Source organism: Epinephelus fuscoguttatus, linkage group LG12 (genome assembly GCF_011397635.1).
Source record: "Epinephelus fuscoguttatus linkage group LG12, E.fuscoguttatus.final_Chr_v1".
NCBI lineage: Eukaryota > Metazoa > Chordata > Actinopteri > Perciformes > Serranidae > Epinephelus > Epinephelus fuscoguttatus.
In genome coordinates this window covers 1,125,847-1,151,821 of record NC_064763.1, presented here as the reverse complement: position 1 = coordinate 1,151,821, position 25,975 = coordinate 1,125,847, and the positions used below count along the sequence as shown (strand labels likewise).

The following is a 25,975-nucleotide window of genomic DNA, read 5'->3' as shown; positions in this document are numbered from 1 at the left end:
AAGTTTGTGGCATCAGTACATGTCAAAGTAAAAACTGGTCACTTCCTCTTTCCACCGGGAGGGCGCTATGAGTAAAGGTGGGATATTAACATATTGGGTAATTCAGGGCGGAGCCATTATCATATCCAGCAAGTTTGAAGCTACTGAGATCAAGTATGTGGGCGTGAGAGCTGTTCGAAATTTGATGGCGAGAAACTGAAACGTCGGCAAAATTTGTCACGCCCTAACAGCCACGCCCTTTGACCTACAGACATGCAGAGCACAACTTTTGATCAGCATGGTCTCTGGATGAAGTCGATTGGACGAAATCCCTAGGAGGAGTTTGTTCAAATTTAAGTTGTGGAAAGCGCCGTAACGAAAAAATTCAAAACAAAATGGCTGACTTCCTGTTGGGATTTTACCATGACGTCAAAAGACTTTTACAGATTGATGAAAACTCAAGTTTCTAAAAACTTTTCATCTTCAAGGTCTTGGGGTGGGACAGACCAAGGTTTGAAGTCGATCGGATGAAATCTCTAGGACTAGTTTGTTCATTTAGGACCCCTGGATTGGCCAAAAATGCACCAAAATTGCACAGTAAATTCAAAATGGCCGACTTCCTGTTAGGTTTAGAGCATGCCTCCAAGAGGCTCTTTTGTACATCTCGGAGTGTTACATAAGCCTGCCAAGTTTCATACACGTAGGTTAAACTAGCTTCCAGAGGGACAGCTCATGTTAGATGTTTTGGAGATAAAATCAGAGAGGCCAGACTGAGATGATTTGGACATGTTCAGAGGAGGGATAGTGAATATATCTGTAGAAGGATGCTGAGGTTGGAGCTGCCAGGCAAGAGGCCTAAAGGAAGACCAAAGAGGAGATTTATGGATGTAGTAAAAGAGGACATGAAGTCAGTTGGTGTGAGAGAAGAGGAGGCAGAGAGATAGGATTAGATGGAGGCAGATGATTCGTTGTGGCAAACCCTAAAGGGGACAGCCGAAAGAAGAAGACAACTCAGATATGAGTACTAAAGCCTGGCCTAAACATTATGCATTTCAAGAAATCAGTAATTTGTTGTTCTTTTAAAGTACAGTTAATGAAAGCCTATAAGTCTGTAACCAACCATCAGGTGGCACCATTCTTCCAGTCTATACCTGAAATAATTTAAGTGGTACATCTGCGCATCCACACTTTCTGAACGAGTGATATCAACAAGTGCTTTTGTTCGGATTCGTACACTGAACAGTGTGTTTGCTTTCTCCTAGCTTCTGTCTGTGGTTACTGAAAACACTGGGAACGCAACCACCTGAACTTCAATCCTTTTCACTGGAAGTGTTCTGAAAAACTGTCTCAGTGTGAGAACCTAACACACAAACCTGTTGAGACAGTGCGTGATGGCCACAGGCCTTGGTCAGTGTGTTTTCCTGCATTCCTGCCTCTGCTTTCCTGTTTCAGAGCCTCCTTGATTGCCTGCCCCTCCCACCTTGTTTAGGGATTGGCTTCACCTACTTTGGGCTTTTAAAAGCTGGGTGAATCCAAGATGTCTCTCTCTCTCTCTCTCTCTCTCTCTCTCTCTCTCTCCCTCCTGGAAGGCTGGTGCCTTTGAGGAACTCTCTTTGGTTTGTTTGGTTTGGGTTGATTATGTTGAGTTTAGCCTTGGTTTCATTTTACACATAGCTTGTGTCAGCACCCACATACTCATAGCATCCAAGTGCTATAGAGACTCACCTTGGTCTATTAACGATAAAAACATTTTGAGTAAAGTACAAGTAAACAACTTCATTCAAATGAAACTAAATGCATTTAATGAAATAAAATGCTCATAGAACCAGCTCCATCTCAGTTTACAGTTTAAAGCAGCTTGGCTCAACACATGTCTAAATTCATGTAAAGTCAAACTAGGTGCATGGAGAGTCCTGACAGCCACATGTAGCAGCTTTAAGGATATTATCTGGCATGATTGCAGACTTGAAGTGACCAGTAGATTACCACAGAAATTCAGAATAATCAGGATAATGCTAATACCATTGCTTTCATCTGTGTTAGAATGACTTGCCGTTTTTATTAACGAGTGTATGCTAAAACAATATATGTACTATTGTGAAATTACAAAGAACCATAGAAAATGCTCTTCAACCAAAATGAGTCCACCCTGGAATACCTCTCTCATATTTGTGCAGTCAAGCTCATTGCTAGATAATTCCAACTCTGCAGGCCAACAAATCATGTCAAATTCTCACTGAGTCTTGGTCATATTTGTGACTCTCAGTGAGGCAGTCCTGGCCCAGAGGCTTTCATCACTGTTCATCATGGGATTTCATGATGAATGGTCATGTTTACTCCAGTGAGGCCATTCACAGCGCATCTGGCTTTTCAAAGAGTCAGGTGGTCGGCTTACATCAGCCAGAGTGTCTGTTCTCCACAGAGCATTCGAGGAAGAACTGCTCTTTTGCAAACCCCTGCTGGGCCATTAATTTAAAGGACTAAGTGTATGAGATTTTCAGATCATCATCTGGGAAGGTATTCCTGGGGAAGTCCGCTAAAGTTCCTACTCTGCAATGCTTGGTCAACAGTATGGATGAAGGGGTCAATCGTTCGTCTCATGTCAGAAGTGAATGGGTCAAAGGAGGACGTTTGGGCTCCTGAGCGTCTGAAATGCCCATCCTGGTTGCTCTGGGCACAAAGTAGCCTCTCCTCAGTCATGGTGATGTTTAGAAAGGCAGTGATGAGTCTCAGCTGGGGGATAAGAGCCCTTTGCAGCTCCTCGTAGTGCACCACCAGCAAGCGGCGTCCAAACTTCAGCCAGCTCAAAGCATGGGATGCCCACCAGGGGGCATAGCTGGAGACAAATTCTGGCCATTCTGCAGGTGAAAAAGAGCACAGGGTAGATAAAGAATGGGAACAGAGGTATGGAAACAAAATAGGGTCAAAAGAATTGCAGTTTTGTATCACCATATCCGAAGCAAAAATGTGTAAAAAAAATATCTGAACAAATAGATGTAATTTTTAAATTTGAAAGCTATACATGACATTCTGTGAACAAACGAAAAATATTTACACAAATCATTTCCAATGTGGATGTGCTTAAAGAAGGCTTGCACAAAGGTTAGCAGTTACACATTACCCACAGTTTGTTTGGGTTAAAGGGGAGTTGTGGAAAGGGGTGTGAGGCAGAGATACTGTGTGAAGTGAAAGAGACTGGTACAATAGAAGGTTAGTGTTATTAACTGGTCTGGCCCATTGGTGTGGTCCATTTACCTACATGGTCAGCAGTTGCAGCAGTGTCTGTAACACACAGCTCATCGAGGCAATGAAAACCATATGCAGACTAAAAGACTGCTGATGCTCATACCACAAACCATTTCTTGTCCTTGACTGTTTTCATTAAGATAACCTGATGAGACAGGGCAAGAAGATGAGGGTGTGTGGGGTTATGTGGCCACAGCTTCCTCTCCTCTCACCAGAGTCCTCTGCTCTGTCAGATCTGCATATAGAAAAAGAGTCTCCTGGCTGAATGGAGCTGTTCAGGATTAAGCCAAGTTTCGGTGAGTCATATGATATTACTGTTCCTGATACCTTTATAGAAACTGATGCTGCATGGAGGTAGAGCATAAATGTAGCACAGATTTAGCACAAATTAGGTGGAGCTGACAGAGAGGTGACTGGGAATGTCCACACCTATGTTCTTGAGTCCAAGTGGACATTTGTGCCAAATTTGAGGAAATTCTCTCAAGGCCTTTTGAGATATTGCATTCATGAAAATGAGATGGATGAACCTTGACCTTCGACCACCAAAATCTAACCAGTTCATCCTTGAGTCTAAGTGGACCTTTGCGCCAAATTTAAATAAATTCCTTTAAAGTGTTTCTGAGATATCATGTTCACATGGGGACATATGGATGTATGGATGTACTGTAAGCACATACATATGGATGGATGTGTGAACATACAACCTGAAAACATAATGCCTCTGGCCACAGCTGTCACTATCAGAGAAGCATAAAAACAGTGACCATGCTGGATGTAAGATTGGTTCAATCAATCAATCAATCAATCAATCAATCAATCCATCAATCAATCAATATATCTATATATCAATCATTCAATCAATTTTATTTATAAAGCCCAATATCACAAATCACAATTTGCTTCAGCATACGACATCCCTCTGTCCTTAGGACCCTCGCAGTGGATAAGGAAAAACTCCCCAAAAAATCCCTTTAATGGGGGAAAAAAATGGTAGGAACCTCAGGAAGAGATATCCCTCTTCCAGGACGAACAGACGTGCAATAGATGTCATACAGAACAAATCAACATAATACATTAACAGTAATCCGTATGACATAATGAGACAGAAAGAGAGACAGAGACAGAGACAGAGAGAGAGAGAGATGCAAGACAGATGGTAATGACAGTAGCTTACAACAACATTAATAAAAGTAATAATATTATAATTATAATTCTGGCTATTGTGATACAATATGTTGAAAGTATATATTAATATCTGATAGTATATATATGTGACAATAATCATATGTGTATAATCACAGTAGAAGTATGACTAATGATAACAGCAGCAGCAGGAGGCGTCTGGCAGGACCACTGCAGCAGCACAACCACACACGTCACACTATCCAGGCACCGCTGCGATATAAGTTAACCTGTTAACCTGCGAGACAGTGGAGCACAAAGGCTCCGGAGAAGAAGCCGAGTTAGTGACATGCAGTATGGCTGAGTTAGCAAGATGCAGTAACAGGACATGAGAGAGAGAGAGAGAGAAGGGGGGGAAGGAGAGAAGGTGCCCGGTGTATTATAGGAGGTCCCCCGGCAGACTAGGCCTAAATCAGCCTAACTAGGGGCTGGTACAAGACAAGCCTGAGCCGGCCCTAACTATAAGCTTTATCAAAGAGGAAAGTTTTAAGGCTAGTCTTAAATGTTGAGACGGTGTCTGCCTCCCAGACCGCAACAGGAAGATGATTCCACAGGAGAGGAGCCTGATAACTGAAGGCTCTGGCTCCAGATCTACTTTTGGAGACTTTAGGGACCACGAGTAACACTGCGTTCTCAGAGCGCAGTGTTCTGGTGGGATAATATGGCACTATGAGCTCTCTAAGATATGACGGAGCCTGACCATTTAGAGCTTTATAATTTAACAGTAGGATTTTAAATTCAATTCTGAATTTTACAGGGAGCCAGAGAAGCTAAAACAGGAGAAATAAGATCTTGTTTCTTAGTTCCTGTTAGTACACGTGCTGCTGCATTCTGAATTAGCTGGCGAGTTTTTAAAGACTTATTAGAGCTACCTGATAATAGAGAGTTAAAGTTATCCAGCCTTGAGGTAACAAAAGCGTGTACCAATTTTTCTGCATCTTTTCGGGTCAGGATAGGCCTAATTTTCACAATATTACGCAGATGAAAAAATGCAGTACGTGAGGTTTGTTTTAAATGAGAATTAAAAGAAACATCTTGGTCAAATATTACTCTGAAGTTTCTTACGGTAGTCATCAGATAAAGAGTCTCTGAGTTGTTTGGGGCCAAGAACAATAACTGCAGTTTTGTCTGAATTTAACATAAGGAAAATTGTGCTCATCCAGGTTTTTTTTTTTTTTTTTTTTATCTTTAAGGCAATTATGAAGTTTAGTTAATTGATTGTTTCTTCTGGCTTAATCAGTAAATACAACTGTGTATCATCCGCATAACAATGGAAATTTACAGAGTGATTTCTAATAATGTTACCTAAAGGAAGCATATATAGAGTGAATAGGATTGGTCCAAGCACAGAACCTTGTGGAAACCCAAAACAAACTTTAGTACGTAAGGATGTTTCATCGTGAACATTAACAAACTGAAAACAATCAGATAAATAAGATTTAAACCAGCTTAGTGCAGAACCTTTTAGGCCAATTAAATGTTCCAGTCTCTGTAGCAGAATTTGATGGTCAATTGTGTCAAATGCCGTACTAAGATCTAATAAAACAAGTACAGAGACGAGTCCTTTGTCTGAAGCAATCAAAAGATCATTTGTAATTTTAACTAGTGCTGTCTCAGTGCTATGATGCACTCTAAATCCTGACTGAAATTCTTCAAATAAATTATTATCATGGAGAAAATCACACAGCTGGTCTGCAACTACTTTCTCAAGGATATTTAAAAGAAAGGGAAGATTAGATATCGGTCTATAGTTGGTTAACACCTCAAATCAAAGGTAATCAAATAATGATCCGATAGCGAGGGATTCTGTGGAAAGACTCATTGCACCAAAAAAAAAAAAAAAAAAATTGCACCCTGACTGGTTAATTGTCATACAGCCACCTGTCACCAGTTGCCTGGCTGTTTACACCAGACGCACATTTCTCTGTGCCGGTCAGCAAGTGATTCTGCTCTCTGCTCTGCTTAAATCACATGTAGAGCTCTGTCTCTGTCTGCTTGTGTGTCTGTGATTGCATGTGTGGCTCTGCTCATCTCTCTTGCTCTCTGTTTAGACACAACTGACAAATATTTCTATCATAATAAATATGTACTTTATATAGTTTGCAATACATTTCCATTGTGTTTTCTTGCCAGATTCGCTCCAAGAAAAAAAGACCAGATGCTGATTGTGCTGCAGATCACGAGCTGGCCTAGGCGCTCAGCACATGCTGTTTCTTGTGTGAACGGCCCTATTGATAGACATAGGTGCTGAGAGCAATTGGGCAACACTCCACAGGAAATTAGTGTGCTTCACAGCGCTTTCTCACGTAACACTGAGTAAATTATTAGGATTACCTACTACGTAGCCTATAAATTAGGATAATGTGAAGCACAATGTCCTTGCTGTGTTTACAAGACTCATTACACATGTGACAGTTATGTTACAGTCATTTACATGTCTATTCAGCAGCTATGATTATCATTAAGCTGTATGAGCTTACAAACACATTTTTTAGATATTTTTATCACAATTATTTCATTGTCCTCTGGTGTAAAATGGATAGAATGACATCAGCAATCCATTACTTATCAGAGCAATAGACAACATTAGTAATACTCATAAGTATTTTACAAACACTACAGGACATTTTTGATAAATAAAAGTGGGAATTACAGCCACCTTAAGTGATTTGATCTGAACATTTTTGTATATTAAGAGAGTAACAATATTGTGGTGACAGTAGCAGCTTGTTGCGCATATCACTGCTAAAGAATAGAATAGAATAGAATAGAATAGAATAGAATAGAATAGAATAGAATAATATAATAGAGTAGACATTTTTATTGTCCACCCATGTGAAAATTTATCTTCGGCATGACATACACTTAGACAAACATTCATGTGCTTAAAATACTTTCTCTGCCATGGGTTGTAATACATGAGATGAAACAGTTAATAAGTAATAACTATGTGGGCCAAAATGTTGGGATAACAGTGCTAACAATTAATGTATATCTTAAAAAGATACTGTAAAAAAAAAGACGCACTCACTAATATCTGACAAAATATTTTGTTTAGTAAGATGACAGAGGATGGAAAAAAGATAGTTTATTTATTATTCATGACAATATTGTGGCACTCCAAAACACACAACAGTCTGGGATATGTTCAGTGCAGCATTTTTCAATATTACTGTTTCACCAAATTAGGTCTACTCAACTTTTTTTCTCTTCTGTCCCAAGTTAAGTTGAGTCTCACAGCATATAGACAGGGGCTGTCCTGAATTATTTGGAATGTCTGGTCACCCTAGTTTCAATGTTGATGTGAGGGTGCACAAACTACCTAAATGATCTCAGACCAGGTTGTGGCAGCCAGTTTTATTTTATTTTTTTTTTTACATTTTAATATTATTTAAATACAGCCGTACACAACTGCAAAATGACTCTTTTTTTGTATTTTCTTAAGTAATTTGAGTCACTGCTCTCTCCCATAATGGGCGTTTTTAGACCTGAGGAACTTTTTTACGGTTTTTAGAATGAAGGTCTAAGAACTTCCTTTTTTGTTGTGTCTGCATTGTAAGAACCAGGAGTGATAGTAATGATTAGAATGCTGTTTTGAGGGACTGTTTTAGCTCCTCTTCAAAGTGTGCACTCTCCCAGCACAATAGGAACTATGAGTGACTTGAATGTACAGTGATTGGCCCAGATGTCGCACATGTACGGTGACAGGACAAACACAGCCAATTTTAAAACTGCCATTTTTAATAGCTGCACTCATCTCTAGGAATCTTATAGAGTTAAGTAGTGGTTCAAAACCATGACAACCCAGAGTTGAAATCAGAAATCATAATTGTAGTCCTACACACTCCTCCAAGCTTCCACTAGAGCAGTTTCCCCTCCCGTAATCCCATAACGAGAATTACCGCCCCACAGTCGTATACCTCCAGGCACCAGTCAAGTTTCTCTTACAGTTTACATCCATGCCTGTTATGTAGTGGTTTATAATACATAATACATGTTACAATACAATACAGTATTACTCTTATACTTTTATTATACCATTCATGTTAGTATCTACAACACTGTTATATTCTCATTCACTCAGTCCTCATTGGGTTAATATTGCCTAAGGACAGCTCTAACATTACCTAAGGGCTTGGCAGACAGGGAGAGAGGATGTAATGTTTGGAATGTGATGCTTGGCTATTGGGTGCTTGATTTGACCACCGAATGTTGCCTTATTAGGAAGTAATGTCCCCACTGCAGATATGGGATAGGGGATCAAATTGAATTATAAGAGACACAGGCGGAGACTTGTCTAGGTCTTCTTCTCTTCTCTTGGTTTGCTCTTGATTTTCTCACCAGGCCATCTATCTCTGTTGCTCAAACCTGCAGGTAATATGTACTTTGTTCCAACTATTGTTAAATCATTGAATGCATAATTGATATATTATTGAACTGTATTGATTGGTCTGTCATTATTATTTGCCACCACAGTGAAAACATGGATGCTTCACACACATTTTTCCCTGGACAGCACAAAGAAAGAAGATCAACACAGTCAACACAGTTTTAAGGTTGACACCCAAGATTAGTGTTACCAGTATCTGACCAAAATATTTCTCCTTCTGCTCCTGAGTTATGACATTGGGTAATGGCCAAAAAAGTGTTTTATGCAGTACATTATGATGTCATAATGAAGTTGAATTTTGACCTTTTGAATATACAGTGTCTTCACTTCATTATTGTTATCCTATATGACATTTGTGTGAAGTTTTGTCATAATTAGCATGAGAAGTCTTGAGTTATGGCCAAAAATATATCACACTTACCTTGACCTTTGACCTTCGACCACCAAATTCTAATCAGTTCATTGTTAAGTCCAAGTGGACGCCTATGTCAAATTTAAAGAAATTCCCTTAAGGTGTTCTTGAGATATGAGATTCACAAGAATGAAAAAGATGAGCGGTCACATTGACCTTGACCTCTGACCACTGAAATCCAATAAGTTCATTGTTGAGTCAAAGTGAGCTAAGTTTAAAGAAATTCCCTCAAGGTGTTCTTAAGATGTTGTGCTCACAAAAATGAGACAGACAAGGTCACAGTGACCTTAACTTTTGACCACTAAAATTTAATTAGTTCACCACTAAGTCCTAGTAAACATCTGTGCCAAATTTGAAGAAATTCCCTCAAGGTATTCTCACGATATCTCATTCACAAGAATGAGACAAATGGGCTCACATTTGACCTATGACCACCAAAATCTAATCAGTTAATTATTGAGTCTAATTTAATGATTGTGCCAAATTTGAAGAAAATACTTCAAGCTGTTCTTGAAATATTGCGTTCATGAGAATGACATGGATGCAAGGTCACAGCGACCTTAACCTTTGACCCTTGTCTACCAAAATTGAAAGTTACGTATGTAACTACAGTTCTATGAATCCTGGATGACCGCCAGAGGCGGTGCTTTAAGCACTGAATGTCTCCATCTCGCGCATGCGCAGGTCGAGTATCTATACCAACAAAGTCACCAGTGACATCAGAGGATCTGTTCCTGCAGAATCTTCTCGCGAAACCACAAGGATTCTGAGTGACAGAACACTCTGGCGGTCATCCAGGATTCATAGAACCATGGTTACATACGGAACTTTTGTTCTATTTCATCCTTCCTGACCACCAGAGGTGGTGCTTTAAGCACTGGATGACCCATAACAACAAAGTCAAGAGAAATCCCAATACATACCTCATTGAGAGGAAGCAGTAGATCCGGGCAACAGGACCACACCCAGTGGATGGGGAGTGTTGTTATCGATTTGAGCATGTCGAGAGGAAATGGCTGCCACGTATACCTTCAGGGTAGCGGGGGACCGGCCGTCCTGTAGGAGCGACTGTAGGAACTCCAGCACTTTAGGAACTGAATAGCGCACTGGGTCCTCATCCCTGTCCGAACATCATGCAGAAAACAACTTCCACCTGTTTTCATACTGGACTCTGGTAGAAGGCACCCTGGAATTCAGTACAGTATTGCGGACAGTGTCTGTGCAATTGGACAGCAGTGGGTCGGGCCCTGCAGCGGCCAGACCCATAGCTGCAGACGGTGAGGGTTGGGATGCCAAATTCGGCCCCCTAACTGAGACAGGAGATCCTTCCTGTCAGGGAGACGCCATGGTAAGCTGTGGCAGAGCCTGAGCAGCAGAGGAAACCATGTCCTCCCTGGCCAGAAGGGGGCTACCAGCAGCAACTTGTGGCCCCACTGGAGGACCCTCTGCAGTACCAGGAGAATCAGAGGGATTGGTGGGAATGCATAAAGAAGACCCTCTGGCCAATCGTGGACGAGAGCATCCTGGCCCAAAGGGCTGGTCTCCTCTGCCCAGGAGAACCAGAGGGGGCAATGGGTCTACTCCTCTGTGGCAAAAAGATCTACCTCTGCCCTGCCGAATATGTCCCAGATGTTGAGCACCACCTCTGGATGAAGCTGCCACTCCCCTGGCGGAGGCTTGCAACGGAAGTCTGCAGCCTGGTTCTGCTCCCCAGACAGATACATTGCCCTCAGGCTGGCTAGGCGGGGGCCCGCCCACATCAAGAGATCCCGGGACACCTGCAACAGCTGTGCAGACCTGGTGCTCCCCTGGTGGTTTATGTGAGAGACAGCTGAGACGTTGTCTGACCGTACAAGCACATGCCTCCCTCTCAGATATGGAATGAAGTACCTGAGTGCCATGTGCACGGGCCGTAGCTCCAGCACATTGATATGCTCTGTGCAGTCCTGAGCAGACCACAGCCCCTGAGCTGTTCGGTTCTGCCACACTGCACCCCATCCTGAGAGGGAGGCATCTGTTGTAATGGCCTCTCGACGGGATAGAACGGAGCCCATGGACATGCCCTGAAGCAGATATGACCGCTCTCTCCATGGAGCCAGAGCGAGGAGGCAATGCCGCGACACCTTCAATTTCCTGTGCCGGTGCCATTTGGCATCCAAGTGGAAACTGTTCAGCCACCTCTGAAGGGGGCGTAGTGACAGTAAACCTAAGGGAATCACAGTTGCAGCAGCCGTCAGCTTTCCAAGGAGGAACATAAACTGGAGATAGGGTAGCCACCTGCCCTCTTGGAAGAGGGAAAGGAGACGGAGGATGTCGTCCACCCGGTGAGGCGACGGACAGGCCTTCATGGTGATCGTGTTCAGGGCCACCCCCAGAAAAATTACACTTTGTGAGGGAACCAGGCAACTCTTTTTGAGATTGACCATGAGACCCAGCTGGGCCACATGAGAGAGGACCCGTGTCCTGGGCCTCCTGAGACTGGGATGGTGCACAGATGAGCCAGTCGTCCAGGTATGGCAGGATCTTCATGCCCGCGACTGTAGTGGTGATAGGGCTACTGCCACGCACCTGGTGAACACCCATGGGGAAAGTGAAAGGCCAAACGGAAGCACCCTGAACTGAAAATGACAGTCTTGAAAGGCAAACCGCAGGAATTGCCTATGGTGTGGCACAATGGGCACATGAAAGAAAACATCTTCCAGGTCGATTAATGTAAACCACTCCCCTCTGGCAACAGTACACAGAACCTCTGCAGTACTGAGCATGTGGAACTTCAAGACCTTCAGGAACCTGTTGAGTCCCCTTAGGTTGAGGATAGGGTGGAGTCCGCCGTCTTTCTTTTCCGCAAGAAAGTAGGTCGAATAGAACCCCCCAGGTTGCAACAGGTGATCTATCGGCTCGATGGCACCCTTGTCCAGGAGTGTGGACAACTCCTGGTTCAGGGCCTGGGTTTTTGCCGGGTCGCGTATGATGGTCATCTTGACCCAGCCAAAGGCTAGGGGCCGGTGTCGGAACTGAAGTTTGTACCCTTGGGTTAAGCTGGAAATCATCCAAGGGTCCGTGGTGGAAGCAACCCAGTAACTGAGCTACTGCTGGGAAAAACTGCCGACGACCGACCCCGGGCCCTCAACGCCTGGCCCCCCAGCCCCTAGAGGCTCTGGGGGGACGACGGGCTGCATAAAAGGTCTGAGGTTGTCAATAGGGCAGTCGCTCAGGGACATGAAAGTCCTGGGCCGCCCGCTGAGCAGGCTGCTGAGCCTGGCGCTGAGACCTAAGGTGGCCACTGGGGTAAGTCTGTGGATGAGAGCGGCGCTGGGGGGCAGCCATAAGAACCCCTAGGCCTGCTGGGAGGAGGTGCACTTCTGTGAAGCCCAGAAAGCTGTTGTCTTGTCTGTCTGGCTTGGACCGTGTGCTCGAGAGCCTCTAAAGCAGCTGACACAAACAGCTCACCAGGTTCCACCGGAACACTGAGGAGGGTCCTCCTGCATGACTCAGTGAGAGGTAACTGTGCCAGCCAAACGTGGCGACGAGCCTGAACGAGAGTAGACATCAACCGCCCAAGCTCTCTGGACATAAGCGCAAAAGCCTGCAGAGACACATCACTAAAATTGTGGATGGAAGCATCCAGCGTAGCCTCCTGCAGGGATGCTGAGAGAGCGAGCATGAGGTGTGACAATGAATTACCTATGCGTCACATGCGTGACGCTGCATCATAGGCTTTGGAGAGCAGGTCATCTGTGACCCGACACTGGGGGCGAGGACACCTTGCATCTGGCCTCAGAGCCTCATCAGGCGAGACAATGAGAGCAGCTATAGTCGGCTCAGTCACTGGCATGCGACCCAAACCAAACTTGGCTGCATCCTGCATGGCTGCCAGGGTTCAGCCATTGGATGTGGCATGAGAGAGGGCTCTAGTATCCCTCCAGCATGCATGCAACTCCCTCAAGTATTCATCTGACGGAGGCACAGTAAAGGTGGCAGGGGCCAGACTATGCCTGAAAAAAGCACTGGCAGGAGCCAGCTGAGCTTGTGGAACATCCAACTGAAGGCGGGCCAGGGCCATACGAATTATGGCCCCCATAGATTTATCCTCGGAACCGGCCCCAGAACTGCGGGCCCAACATTGCCCAACATAGTGACAACCAGCAAAATTTAACCTAGAGAAAAACAACAAATGCTGGTAGGGGGAGCGAACACACTACCGTCACCAATAAGGGTTGCAACAAATAAGTTAGGCTTAAGCATAAACACCTCAGCTAACTATAAAGTCAATAGGTTGACAACACACCTATGCTGGGAGCGGGAGTGAGAGCACTGCCTTCACCAATAAAGGTTAGATTGCTGTGGCTATAAACACAAAAATTGGCACAACCGAGTTGCCACCAAAATGTATAAATTAAAGCAGGCCGAGCGAAAACGCCGGTGATAACTATGAAATCAAAGCAAACACAGCTAACTCTTTAAATAGTTAATAATTCCTTTAGGTAACATCATTAGAAATCACTCTGTAAATTTCCATTGTTATGCAGATGATACACAGTTGTATTTATTGATTAAGCCAGAAGAAAGTAATCAATTAACTAAACTTCATAATTGCCTTAAAGACATAAAAACCTGGATGAGCACCAGTTTCCTGATGTTAAATTCAGACAAAACTGAAGTTATTGTTCTTGGCCCCAAACAACTCAGAGACTCTTTATCTGATGACATAGTTTCTCTAGATGGCATTGCTCTGGCTTCTAGCACTACCATAAGAAACCTCGGAGTAACATTTGATCAAGATTTGTCTTTTAATTCTCATTTTAAACAAACCTCACAGACTGCATTTTTTCATTTGCGTAATATTGCGAAAATTAGGCCTATCCTGACCCGAAAAGATGCAGAAAAATTGGTCCACGCTTTTGTTACCTCAAGGCTGGATTACTGTAACTCTCTATTATCAGGTAGCTCTAGTAAGTCCTTAAAACTCTCCAGCTAATTCAGAATGCAGCAGCACGTGTACTAACAGGAACTAAGAAACGAGGTCATATTTCCCCTGTTTTAGCTTCTCTGCACTGGCTCCCTGTAAAATCCAGAACTGAATTTAAAATCCTACTGTTAAATTATAAAGCTCTAAATGGTCAAGCTCTGTCATATCTTAGAGAGCTCTTAGTGCCATATTATCCCACCAGAGCTCTGCACTCTGAGAATGCAGGGTTACTCGTGGTCCCTAAAGTCTCCAAAAGTAGATCAGGAGCCAGAGCCTTCAGCTATCAGGCTCCTCTCCTGTGGAATCATCTTCCTGTTACAGTCCGGGAGGCAGACACCGCCTCCACATTATAAAGCTTATAGTTAGGGCTGGCTCAGGTTTGCCCTGTACCAGCCCCTAGTTAGGCTGACTTAGGCCTAGTCTGCCGGAGAACCCCCTATAATACACCAGGCACCTTCTCTCTCTCTCTCTCTCTCTCTCTCTCTCTCTCTCTCTCTCTCTCTCTCTCTCTCGTATCCTATTACTGCATCTTGCTAACTCGGCCATTCTGGATGTCACTAACTCGGCTTCTTCTCCGGAGCCTTTGTGCTCCACTGTCTCTCAGGGTAACTTGTATTGCAGCGGTGCCTGGATAGTGTGACATGTATGCTTGTGCTTCTGCCGTGGTCCTGCCAGACGCCTCCTGCTGCTGCTGTTATCATTAGTCATACTTCTACTGTTATTATACACATATGATTATTGTCACATATGTATACTGTCAGATATTAATATATACTTTCAACATATTGTATCACAGTAGCCAGAACTATAATTATAATATTATTACTTTCATTAATGTTGTTGTAAGCTACTGTCATTACCGTCTGTCCTGCATCTCTCTCTGGCTCTGCCTGTCTCTCTCTCTCTCTCTTTTTTTTTTTTGTCTCATTGTGTCATACGGATTACTGTTAATTTATTATGCTGATCTGTTCTGTACGACATCTATTGCACGTCTGTCCGTCCTGGAAGAGGGATCCCTCCTCAGTTGCTTTTCCTGAGGTTTCTACCATTTTTTTCCCCTGTTAAAGGGTTTTTTTGGGGAGTTTTTCCTTATCTGCTGTGAGGGTCCAAAGGACAAAGGAATGTCATATGCTGTAAAGCCCTGTGAGGCAAATTGTGATTTGTGATATTAGACTTTATAAATAAAATTGATTGAATTGATTGACAGTGTCTGCTATGTGGAAATATTTTAGGCATTACAAAAACTGACGTCATATTAGTTTGTCAGGCAGCTGTTGCTGCTGGAGGTGATAACATTAGCAACTAGCACTAGCTTACTTCACCATCACCTCAGCAGAAAAGTTTGTTGAAATGTTGGAACAGTGAAACCAAGGGGTCAAACATTGTTTGAAGTTGCATTGCATGTGACAGGAAAAGTAAGTGTTGGAGCAGCATTACGAACGACGTGGTCCCACTACAGACAGTGGAGAAGTAGAGGCTCAGAGCATGATTAAAACACTACATTCCTGGAAGGTCACGTGATCTGTTGGACAAGATAGCAGCATAATTTTTCGCTCCTCAACCTTGACTTGTAAAAATTGTGGTGTTGGTGGACGTCATTTTATACAAACTTGGTTTAATATATTGTTTTTTTCCGAGAAATCAACAGCAGCATCCACCAGACTAAAGGCAAATCGCTCTGATGTTGAGTCATTAGCCGACCTGGTGCTAGAAAAGCAATGTGACTTTCTGGAGACACGCTTCAATCAGTTGGAGCAAATTGCAAAAGACACTGAAAGAAAGTTGTGTGCTATACAAGCAGATTTAACGACATTGAACGGGACCATTGGGACTGTGAAGGCAGAAATTGGGGAAATGAGATCTGAGGTGAGGAACAACGCTGGTATTCTAGCTAGCGAGTCAGCACTAGAGCAGATGCAGCTAAAGCTAGCAGACATGGAAGATCGCAACCGAAGGTGCAACCTCCCCATCATCAAATCAAATCAAATCAAATCAAACTTTATTTGTATAGCACTTTTCAAGCATTAAAAATGCAGCACAAAGTGCTTCACAGAATAGAAACATACAACAAAAATATTACATATACATTGAAAACCCTCCCCTCCCACCCCCACATATAAAAATACACACACACACACACACACGGTCAATATAGTCAACATGGCTGGGCACTGAGGAACCAGGTGAGGAAAGGATCATCTATGGGGAACTCATCCACACGGAAAGGTGTCACAGCCTACGGCCACAGGGAGCGCCGCCACAGAGACCACCCCGACCCAGATAGACTGGGGTGGACTCCACATCCACAAATGGTGCAGAGCCCCCCAGGCCTCCAGACCTGAGGGATCTCCAGGACAACGTCCCCGCGGGCAGACTGGGCACACCACATCAGTGTGGAGGCCCACTGGAGCAACACTGGAGCTAAAAACTAAAAGACTAAAGGCAATATGATAAGATAAAACATATGAGAACGTATGAGATAAAATAATAATAAATAAATAAATGAAGATTTAGAAAATTAATAATAATAAAATGCATAAAGATTTAAAAATAAATCATTTAAAAGCATTAGAAATTAAAATAACAGATAATGTAAGAATTAAAAGAGTAAAAGAAATCAGTTAAAAGCCAAACGATAAAGGTGAGTCTTGAGCCTCCTTTTAAATACATCACCAGTCTCTGCAGTCCTGACAATCTCCGGCAGGCTATTCCACAAGTGAGGGCCATAATGACTGAATGCAGCCTCCCCGTGGGTTTTTGTTCTAACTTTTGGAACAGTTAAAAGGCCGGTGCCGGAGGACCTCAGGATCCGTGACGGTTGATATGATCAATCAATCAATCAATCAGTTTTATTTATACAGCCCAATATCACAAATCACAATTTGCCTCACAGGGCTTTACAGCATACGACATTCCTCTGTCCTTATGACCCTCGCAGCAGATAAGGAAAAACTCCCCAAAAAAAACCCTTTAACGGGGAAAAAAAAACAGTAGAAACCTCAGGAAGAGCAACTGAGGAGGGATCCCTCTTCCAGGACGGACAGACGTGCAATAGATGTCGTACAGAACAGATCAGCATAACAAATTAACAGTAATCCGTATGACACAATGAGACACAGAGAGAGAGAGAGAGAGAGAGAGAGAGAGAGAGAGAGAGAGAGAGAGAGAGATGCAGGTAATGACTGTAGCTTACAACAACATTATTGAAAGTAATAATATTATAGTTATAGTTCTGGCTACTGTGGTACAATATGTTGAAAGTATGTATTAATATCTGGCAGTATACATGTGTGACAATAGTCATGTATAATAACAGTAGAAGTATGACTAATGACTAATGATGGCAGCAGCAGCAGCAGGAGGCATCTGGCAGGACCACGGCAGCAGCACAACCACACACGTCACGCTGTCCAGGCACCGCTGCGATATGAGTTAATCTGAGAGACAGTGGAGCACAAAGGCTCCGGAGAAGAAGCCGAGTTAGTGACATCCAGAATGGCCGAGTTAGCAAGATGCAGTAATAGAATACCAGAGAGAGAGAGAGAGAGAGAGAAGGAGAGAAGGTGCCCGGTGTATTATAGGGGGGTCCTCCGGCAGACTAGGCCTAAGTCAGCCTAACTAGGGGCTGGTACAGGGCAAGCCTGAGCCAGCCCTAACTATAAGCTTTATCAAAGAGGAAAGTCTTAAATCTAGTCTTAAATGTGGAGACGGTGTCTGCCTCCCGGACCGTAACAGGAAGATGATTCCACAGGAGAGGAGCCTGATAGCTAAAGGCTCTGGCTCCTGATCTACTTTTGGAGACTTTAGGGACCACGAGTAACCCTGCGTTCTCAGAGCGCAGTGTTCTGGTGGGATAATATGGCACTATGAGCTCTCTAAGATATGACGGAGCTTGACCATTTAGAGATTTATAAGTTAACAGTAGGGTTTTAATTCAATTCTGGGTTTTACAGGGAGCCAGTGCAGAGAAGCTAAAACAGGAGAAATATGATCTCGTTTCTTAGTTCCTGTTAGTACACGTGCTGCTGCATTCTGAATTAGCTGGAGAGTTTTTAAGGACTTATTAGAGCTACCTGATAACAGAAAGTTACAGTAATCCAGCCTTGAGGTAACAAAAGCGTGGACCAATTTTTCTGCATCTTTTCGGGTCAGGATAGGCCTAATTTTCGCAATATTACGCAGATGAAAAAATGCAGTCCGTGAGGTTTGTTTTAAATGAGAATTAAAAGACAAATCTTGATCAAATATTACTCCGAGGTTTCTTACGGTAGTGCTAGAGGCCAGAGCAATGCCATCTAGAGAAACTATGTCATCAGATAAAGAGTCTCTGAGTTGTTTGGGGCCAAGAACAATAACTTCAGTTTTGTCTGAATTTAACATCAGGAAATTGGTGCTCATCCATGTTTTTATGTCCTTAAGGCAATTATGGAGTTTAGTTAATTGATTACTTTCTTCTGGCTTCATTGATAAATACAACTGAGTATCATCCGCATAACAATGGAAACTTACAGAGTGATTTCTAATGATGTTACCTAGCAGCATATATAGAGTAAATAGGATTGGTCCGAGCACAGAACCTTGCGGAACTCCAAAACAAACTTTGCACGTATGACGATTCATTATGAACGTGAACAAACTGAAAACGATCAGATAAATAAGATTTAAACCAGCTTAGTGCAGAACCTTTTAGGCCAATTAAGTGATCCAGTCTCTGCAGTAGAATTTGATGGTCAATTGTGTCAAACGCCGCACTAAGATCTAATAAAACAAGTACAGAGACAAGTCCTTTGTCTGGAGCAATCAGAAGGTCATTTGTAATTTTAACTAGTGCTGTCTCAGTGCTATGATGCACTCTAAATCCTGACTGAAATTCCTCAAATAAATTATTATCATGGAGAAAATCACACAGCTGGTCTGTGACTACTTTCTCAAGGATCTTTGACATAAAGGGAAGATTAGATATTGGTCTATAGTTGGCTAACACCTCTGGATCCAGGGTGGGCTTTTTTAGTAGAGGTTTAATTACAGCTACCTTAAAAGACTGTGGTACATAGCCTGTTAATAAGGATATATTGATCATATCTAATATATGAGTGTTAACTAAAGGAAAGACCTCCTTAAGTAGCCTAGTTGGGATGGGGTCTAAGAGACACGTTGATGATTTGGATGAAGAAATCACTACAGTCAATTCTTGAAGAGAAATTGGGGAGAAGCAATCTAAATATATATTAGGTTTTACAGCTGTGTTTGAGGTTAGATAGGTACTATCTGAGGACAGGAGGTCATGAATTTTGCCTCTAATAGTTAGAATTTTGTCATTAAAAAAGCTCATAAAATCATTACTGCTGAGGGCTAAAGGAATACAAGGCTCAATAGAGCTTTGACTCTCAGTCAGCCTGGCTACAGTGCTGAAAAGAAACCTGGGGTTGTTCTTATTGTCTTCTATTAATGCTGAGTAATAGTTTGCTCTGGCATTGCGGAGGCCCCTCTTATAAGTTTTGAGACTGTCTGTCCAGATTAAATGAGATTCTTCCAGTTTGGTTAATCGCCAATTCCTTTCAAACTTTCGCGATATTTGTTTTAACTTACGGGTTTGAGAGTTATACCAAGGAGCGAATTTTCTTTGCTTTTTTAACTTCTTTTTAAGAGGAGCTACAGAGTCAAGTGTTGTTCGCAGCGAACCTATGGCGCTATCGACAAAATGATCAAAGTCGGTACGGGAAACCTCTGTTACTGAGGGACTTGGTATTGAATTTAATGACGGAGTAATCTTTTCCTTAAATTTTGCGACAGCACTATCTGATAAACATCTAGTATAGTAACTGTTGCTGAGTGGCGTGTAATCGAGTAAAAAGAAATCAAAAGTAATCAGATAATGATCCGATAGCGAGGGATTCTGTGGAAAGACTTTTAGGTTATCAATTTCAATTCCATACGTCAGAACTAGATCCAGGGTATGGTTAAAACAATGAGTGGGTTCACGTACACCCTGACTGAAGCCAATGGAGTCTAATAATGAGATAAACGCGGTAACCAGGGAGTCATTATCAACGTCAACATGAATGTTAAAATCGCCTACAATAATAACTTTATCTGATTTAAGAACTAGACTGGATAAAAACTCTGAGAATTCAGATACAAATTCAGAATACGGGCCAGGAGCACGGTACACTATAACAAATAAAAGTGGCTGCAAGGTTTTCCAGGTCGGATGTAAAAGACTAAGAATGAGGCTTTCAAATGAATTATAATCTAGTTTAGGTTTAGGGCTGATTAACAGATTAGAGTTAAAAATGGCTGCAACTCCCCCTCCTCGGCCGCTGTCTCGAGGAATGTGGGTATTACTATGACTGGGAGGAGTGGATTCATTTAGACTGACATATTCATCTTGACACAGCCAGGTTTCAGTGAGACTGAGTAAGTCAATATGATTATCTGATATTAATTTGTTTACTAACACTGCTTTAGACGATAGAGACCTGATATTTAACAGTCCGCATTTAATTCTCCTGTTTTGTCTTTCTGTCACAGAAGAGGTTTTAATTTTTATGAGGTTGTTATGCACAACTCCTCTTTGTTTAATTTTAGATTTAAATAATTTAGGTGGTCGGGGGACAGACACCGTTTGTATAAAACTATGAAAACTATGGCTGGGTAACTGAACTAGAAGCTCAGAGAAGCGTGTAGGACTGCGACTCTGAGTCCTGGTCTCAACTCTGGGTTGTCAGGGATTTAAATTACTAATAAAGTTTACCAAGTTTCTAGAAATGAGAGCAGCTCCATCCAAAGTGGGATGCATGCCGTCTCTCCTAATAAGACCAGGTTTTCCCCAGAAAGTTTGCCAATTATTAACGAAACCCACATCGTTTGCTGGACACCACCTGGACAGCCAGTGATTAAATGATGACATGCGGCTAAACATGTCATCAGTGGTGAGATTTGGGAGGGGTCCAGAGAAAACTACGGAGTCCGACATCGTTTTTGCATATTCACACACCGAGGCAATATTAATTTTAGTGACCTCCGATTGGCATAACCGGGTGTCATTGCCGCCGACGTGAATAACAATCTTACTGAATCTACGTTTAGCTTTAGCCAGCAGTTTTAAATTAGATTCAGCGTCGCCCGCTCTGGCCCCAGGGATACATTTGACTATGGTCACTGGTGTTGCTAACTTCACGTTTCTCAAAATAGAGCTGCCAATAACCAGAGTTTTATCCTCAGCGGGTGTGTCGCTGAGTGGGGAAAAGCGGTTGGAAACGTGAACAGGCTGGTGGTGAGCCGTGGGCTTCGGCTTGGAACTGTGCTTCTGGCAAACCGTAACCCAACCATTCCCGGCTGAACGGGAATTACCGGAGGACAGTTAGCCCAGGCTAAGGCTATGCTATGTGGCTCCGCACCGGCTACAGGGGGCTGGCTAACTACCGCAGCTACTGAATGGTTTTCCATGGTGCAGAGCCGCGCTTCTAATTCACTAAGCCTCGCCTCCAACGCAGCAAATAAGCTACACTTATTACAATTACCACTGTCGCTAAAGGAGGCAGAGGCATAACTGAACATTTGGCACACCGAGCAAGAGAGAGCAGAGGGAGAAGCCATCGCTAACTATAAAGCTAATGTAGCTACCAAGGCTAGTAACGTGCAAACAACAGCTAAGAGATTAGCGAGAAAGTCGTAGAAAGGAGGAGAGCTATAACGTTAAGTGCTTAAACAGAACCAGTGTGGGTTAAGACTTGAAGTAGACGTTAAAGCAACGTTAAAGCAACTGAAGTGAGAAAGCAGGCTAGTAGAATCCACCAGAGCAGTACAGAGACGCTGTCACAGAAACACCGGAAATGACACAACTCGCTTACCGCAATACGTAAAAGCAGGTCAGATAAATAAGATGGCCCGAGACCGTTAAGACATTTAAAAACTAATAAAAGAACCTTAAAATCGATCCTGAAACACACGGGGAGCCAGTGTAGCGTTTTTAAAACTGGTGTAATGTGCGTCCGCCCTCTGGTTCTCGTCAGCACTTGTGCGGCTGAGTTTTGGAGTAGCTGCAGATTAGAGATGGTCTTTTTGGGAAGACCTGAGAGCAGGGCATTACAGTAATCTAAACGACAAGAGATAAAAGCATGCATCAGCACCTCTGTGTTAGCCTGAGAGAGAAACGGGCGTACTCTAGCTATATTCTTAAGATGATAAAAACCTATCTTTGTTACATTTTTTTATGTGTGGAATAAAACTAAGCTCAGAGTCAAAAATGACGCCCAGGTTCTTTACACATTGTGAAGGTTTAAAATCTTGTAGTTTTCTCTCTCTTTCCTTCAGGACCATTAATTAAAACCTCTGTTTTGTCCTGGTTGAGCTGTAGGAAATTCACTGCCATCCATGACTTGATATCTAAAATACAGTTTAAAAGGGTATCAATTGGCCCTGTGTCATCAGGAGACACAGCGATGCACAGTTGTGTGTCATCTGCGTAACTGTGGAAGCTGATGCCGTGCCCAAGGGGAAGCATATATAGATTAAAAAGAAGTGGAGCTAAAATTGACTTTTGGGGCACCCCACACCTAATTTCAAGTGTTCTGGAGGAACACGTATCCATACTTACAAAGAAACAACGATCTGTGAGATAAGAGCTGAACCAGTTAAAAACAGTACCAGAGAGGCCCACCAGGTGTCTGAGTCTGTTTAATAAAATGTGGTGATCTACTGAATCAAAGGCGGTGCTTAGATCCAGTAGTACCAAGACTGTGAGTTTTTGTGAATCTGCATTCAACCTGATATCATTTAAAATCTTTTAAAGGGCTGTCTCGGTACTGTGGTTCATCCTAAAAGCAGAATGATATTTCTCTAAAATATTGTTTCTTTTAAAAAAAACTGGTTAAAAACCAGTTTTTCTAAAATCTTACTTAAAAACGGCAAGTTGGATACAGGTCGGTAATTATTAAAAATGTTGGGATCTAAATTACTCTTCCTCAGAAGGGGCTTCACCACTGCCGTTTTGAAGGCAGTGGGGAAGACACTCATCTGAAGAGAGCAATTTACTATGTTTAAAATCTCTTCCTCAAAGAATCCATAAAATGTTTTTAAAAGTGGGAATCGGGTCTAAAAGGTAGGTTGTTGGGTTTACCTGGGAGAAAACTCGACCAAGTGTCCTTGCATCAACCAGAGCAAAACTCTCCAGTCTTTCCTCAGGTAAAAGCAATGATCCAGGTGTGTTAAAAATTACATTCTGTTGGTATAAAAGACTGGATCTGATATCATCGATTTTACTTCTGAAGTGGTCTGCAAAGTCCTCGCAGAGGGCATCTGTTGAAATCTTGGATGGTTTGTTAAAATTGATGCTGGTTAAAAGATCGAAGGTGGAGAAAAGGAATTTGGGGTTGTTTTTATTGTCTGTGATGAGTTTTGAAAAGTGGGATATTCTTGGCTGTTTGACTGTATTATTGTTGGTTTTGAGTTGTTCACATCATATTTCATAATGAATAGTCAGTTTAGTTTTTCTCCACCTCCTCTCTGCACTCCTGCATCTTCTCTTCAACTTTTTGGCAGCATCATTTCTCCATGGGGATGAAGATTTTGTTTTTATTGTTTTGGTTAAAAGTGGAGCCACTGAGTCCAGTGTTGACTTTAATTTACTGTTAAAATTGTCCACAATAAAATCACAGGGTGCAGGTAAAATTTGAGCAGGAGTGTTCTGTAAAATCTGGATAAAATTTTGCAGCCACTTCAGAAGTTAGATAGCATTTCCTCACTGTTCTCACCGGGGACTCCTGATGGCTAAAATTGGTGATGTTAAAATACACACAGTAGTGGTCAGACACAGCCAGGTCAACAACAGAGGACACACCAGTCGACAGGCCATAGGTTATGACCAGGTCCAGGGTGTGTCCTCTGTTGTGAGTTGGCTGTGTGACGTGCTGTTTAAAATCCATGCAGGTTAAAAGGTTTAAAAATTCTCTTGACATTGGATCAGAGGTATTATCAACATGTAAATTAGAATCACCAGTTATTAAAATTCTGTTATAGGTGGTGTGTATGATTGATAATAATTCTGAGAATTCACTGATAAAAGAGGTGGAATGGTGGGGTGGTCTGTGATGCAAAGAATTGAACTGTGGCTCAAGGGAAACAGTGAGTCACCCACTATCAGAGTGGTTGGGGGAAAGAGGGGACAAGGAGAGGACGGCTGCGGCTCACCAGGGGAAGGCAGCGGGCGGTCAGTGTCTGGACCGTGTGCTGGGGTCACCGGGAGAGGAGTCCGAGCAGACAAGTGTAGCGGCGGGGCAGCAGCACCAGTCCCATGAGGAGAATTATCTCCCGGTTTAGAGTAGTGGGGATCTCCGGAGCGTCTCAGCACAGCCTCATTCAGGATCTTACGCCGACATGCGGATGTCGTTGCCCGGGAAGACAGCTGATGATGTGGCCCCTCAGCGGAGTGGCCAAACATTGCCTGCTGCCGGTGGAGAGGAAGCCATGCTCAGAGAGGGGTCCAGGTCGCGACGAGACGGAGCATTGGTTTAGCTGAAGGGGTGGAATGATCTAATGCCATCCAATTCCTGACACGTTCCCTGCCAGAGTGGTTTCCCTCATTGGGAGATATCCAGGATGAAATAATGACAGCACATCATGGAGATGGCTACAGATGATGAGGACCAGCGCCAGTTAGATCCCCCGTTTTTCTGACGTGGGCTATCCTGTCACCCCTTGCTGGGTTACATCACACTCAAGATTGTGTTGTTAACTGACTGATATACTTAGCCCAGAGAGAACTACTTTTTTATCTGCTAGCCTATCTACTAGCCTTGGCGCTGGGATTTAAGCTAGTTGGCTATTTTAGCCACTTGGACCCATTTAACATTTCAGTTTGTGGACCTTACTCGCATTTTCTCACACTTTTGGATTTCCCTTGGACTTATATGGATCTCATCTGCAATCTCGAGTGGTGGGTGATATGTTAAATTACTTCTAAGCGTAGGCTAATTGTTCATTTGGTGAAGTAGATAACTGAGTAGCCATAACTTTATCTTATATGCTCTGTTTCGCCACTGGCATTATGCCCAATGATGTCAATAGATATTCTTACTGTTGGTATATTGTTTTCCTTTGGATTTCTTTAACATGCTGCACTGCAATGTTCAACTTGGTTTGTTTAGCAAAAGTTTGATACAAGTCACTAGGTTGAGCTGGAATGGAATGTTGCTGCCCCATATCCATATTTGGTCACAGATCAGCATAACGTTAGCCCATTTGCCTGCAAAGTTAATTTTATGCATGTCTTGGGTCATGTCTTGTCTTTTTTATTAGTCTTTAACTTGGTGTCGTTTTCTATTTGTCATTGTCAGTGTCCGTTGGGGGAACTGTGTAGTCTTGTCATGTCACATCTGAAGTGCTGTATGAAAAATTCCAAAATTCAAAACTTAGAGTGGTGGTCAGTTTGTGGAAATGTGCCCGGATATTGCCAATATTTTCCCTTTCCATTATATTGATTTCTTTTGAGATCAGGCCAGTGCGATAATGGGTGATCTGATTATTCTAGTGTGGAACGCTGGTGGCTTAAATGCACCACACACGTGAACAAGTGTTTTGTCATTACTCCGTTGTAAGAAAATTGATCTTGCCCTTGTGCAGGAAACTCATTTGATAGGACAGGATTCCAAGCGTCTTGCTAATAAATTCTATCACGTTAAAACCGGGGGTGTTGCAGTAATAGCTAGGCATTATCTTCCGATCAAAGTGCTGGATGTTTGGGCAGATGTTGCGGGCAGAATAGCAATTGTTAAAGCTGAGCTTTATGGGCAGAAAA

General features: G+C 42.8%; 1 protein-coding gene across 2 annotated transcripts in view; it reads right to left on the bottom strand.

Moving 5' to 3' along the window:
* Positions 1 to 1,297: 1,297 nt before the first annotated feature.
* Positions 1,298 to 25,975, bottom strand: part of LOC125897973 (WSC domain-containing protein 1-like) — a 178,097-nt gene continuing 153,419 nt past the window's right edge. For both annotated transcript variants that reach the window (XM_049591538.1, XM_049591539.1), the window contains one exon: positions 1,298 to 2,837. In XM_049591538.1, the coding sequence (XP_049447495.1) occupies positions 2,485 to 2,837 (353 nt within the window). In that variant the 3' untranslated portion in view covers positions 1,298 to 2,484. The remainder of the gene's footprint in view (positions 2,838 to 25,975) is intronic.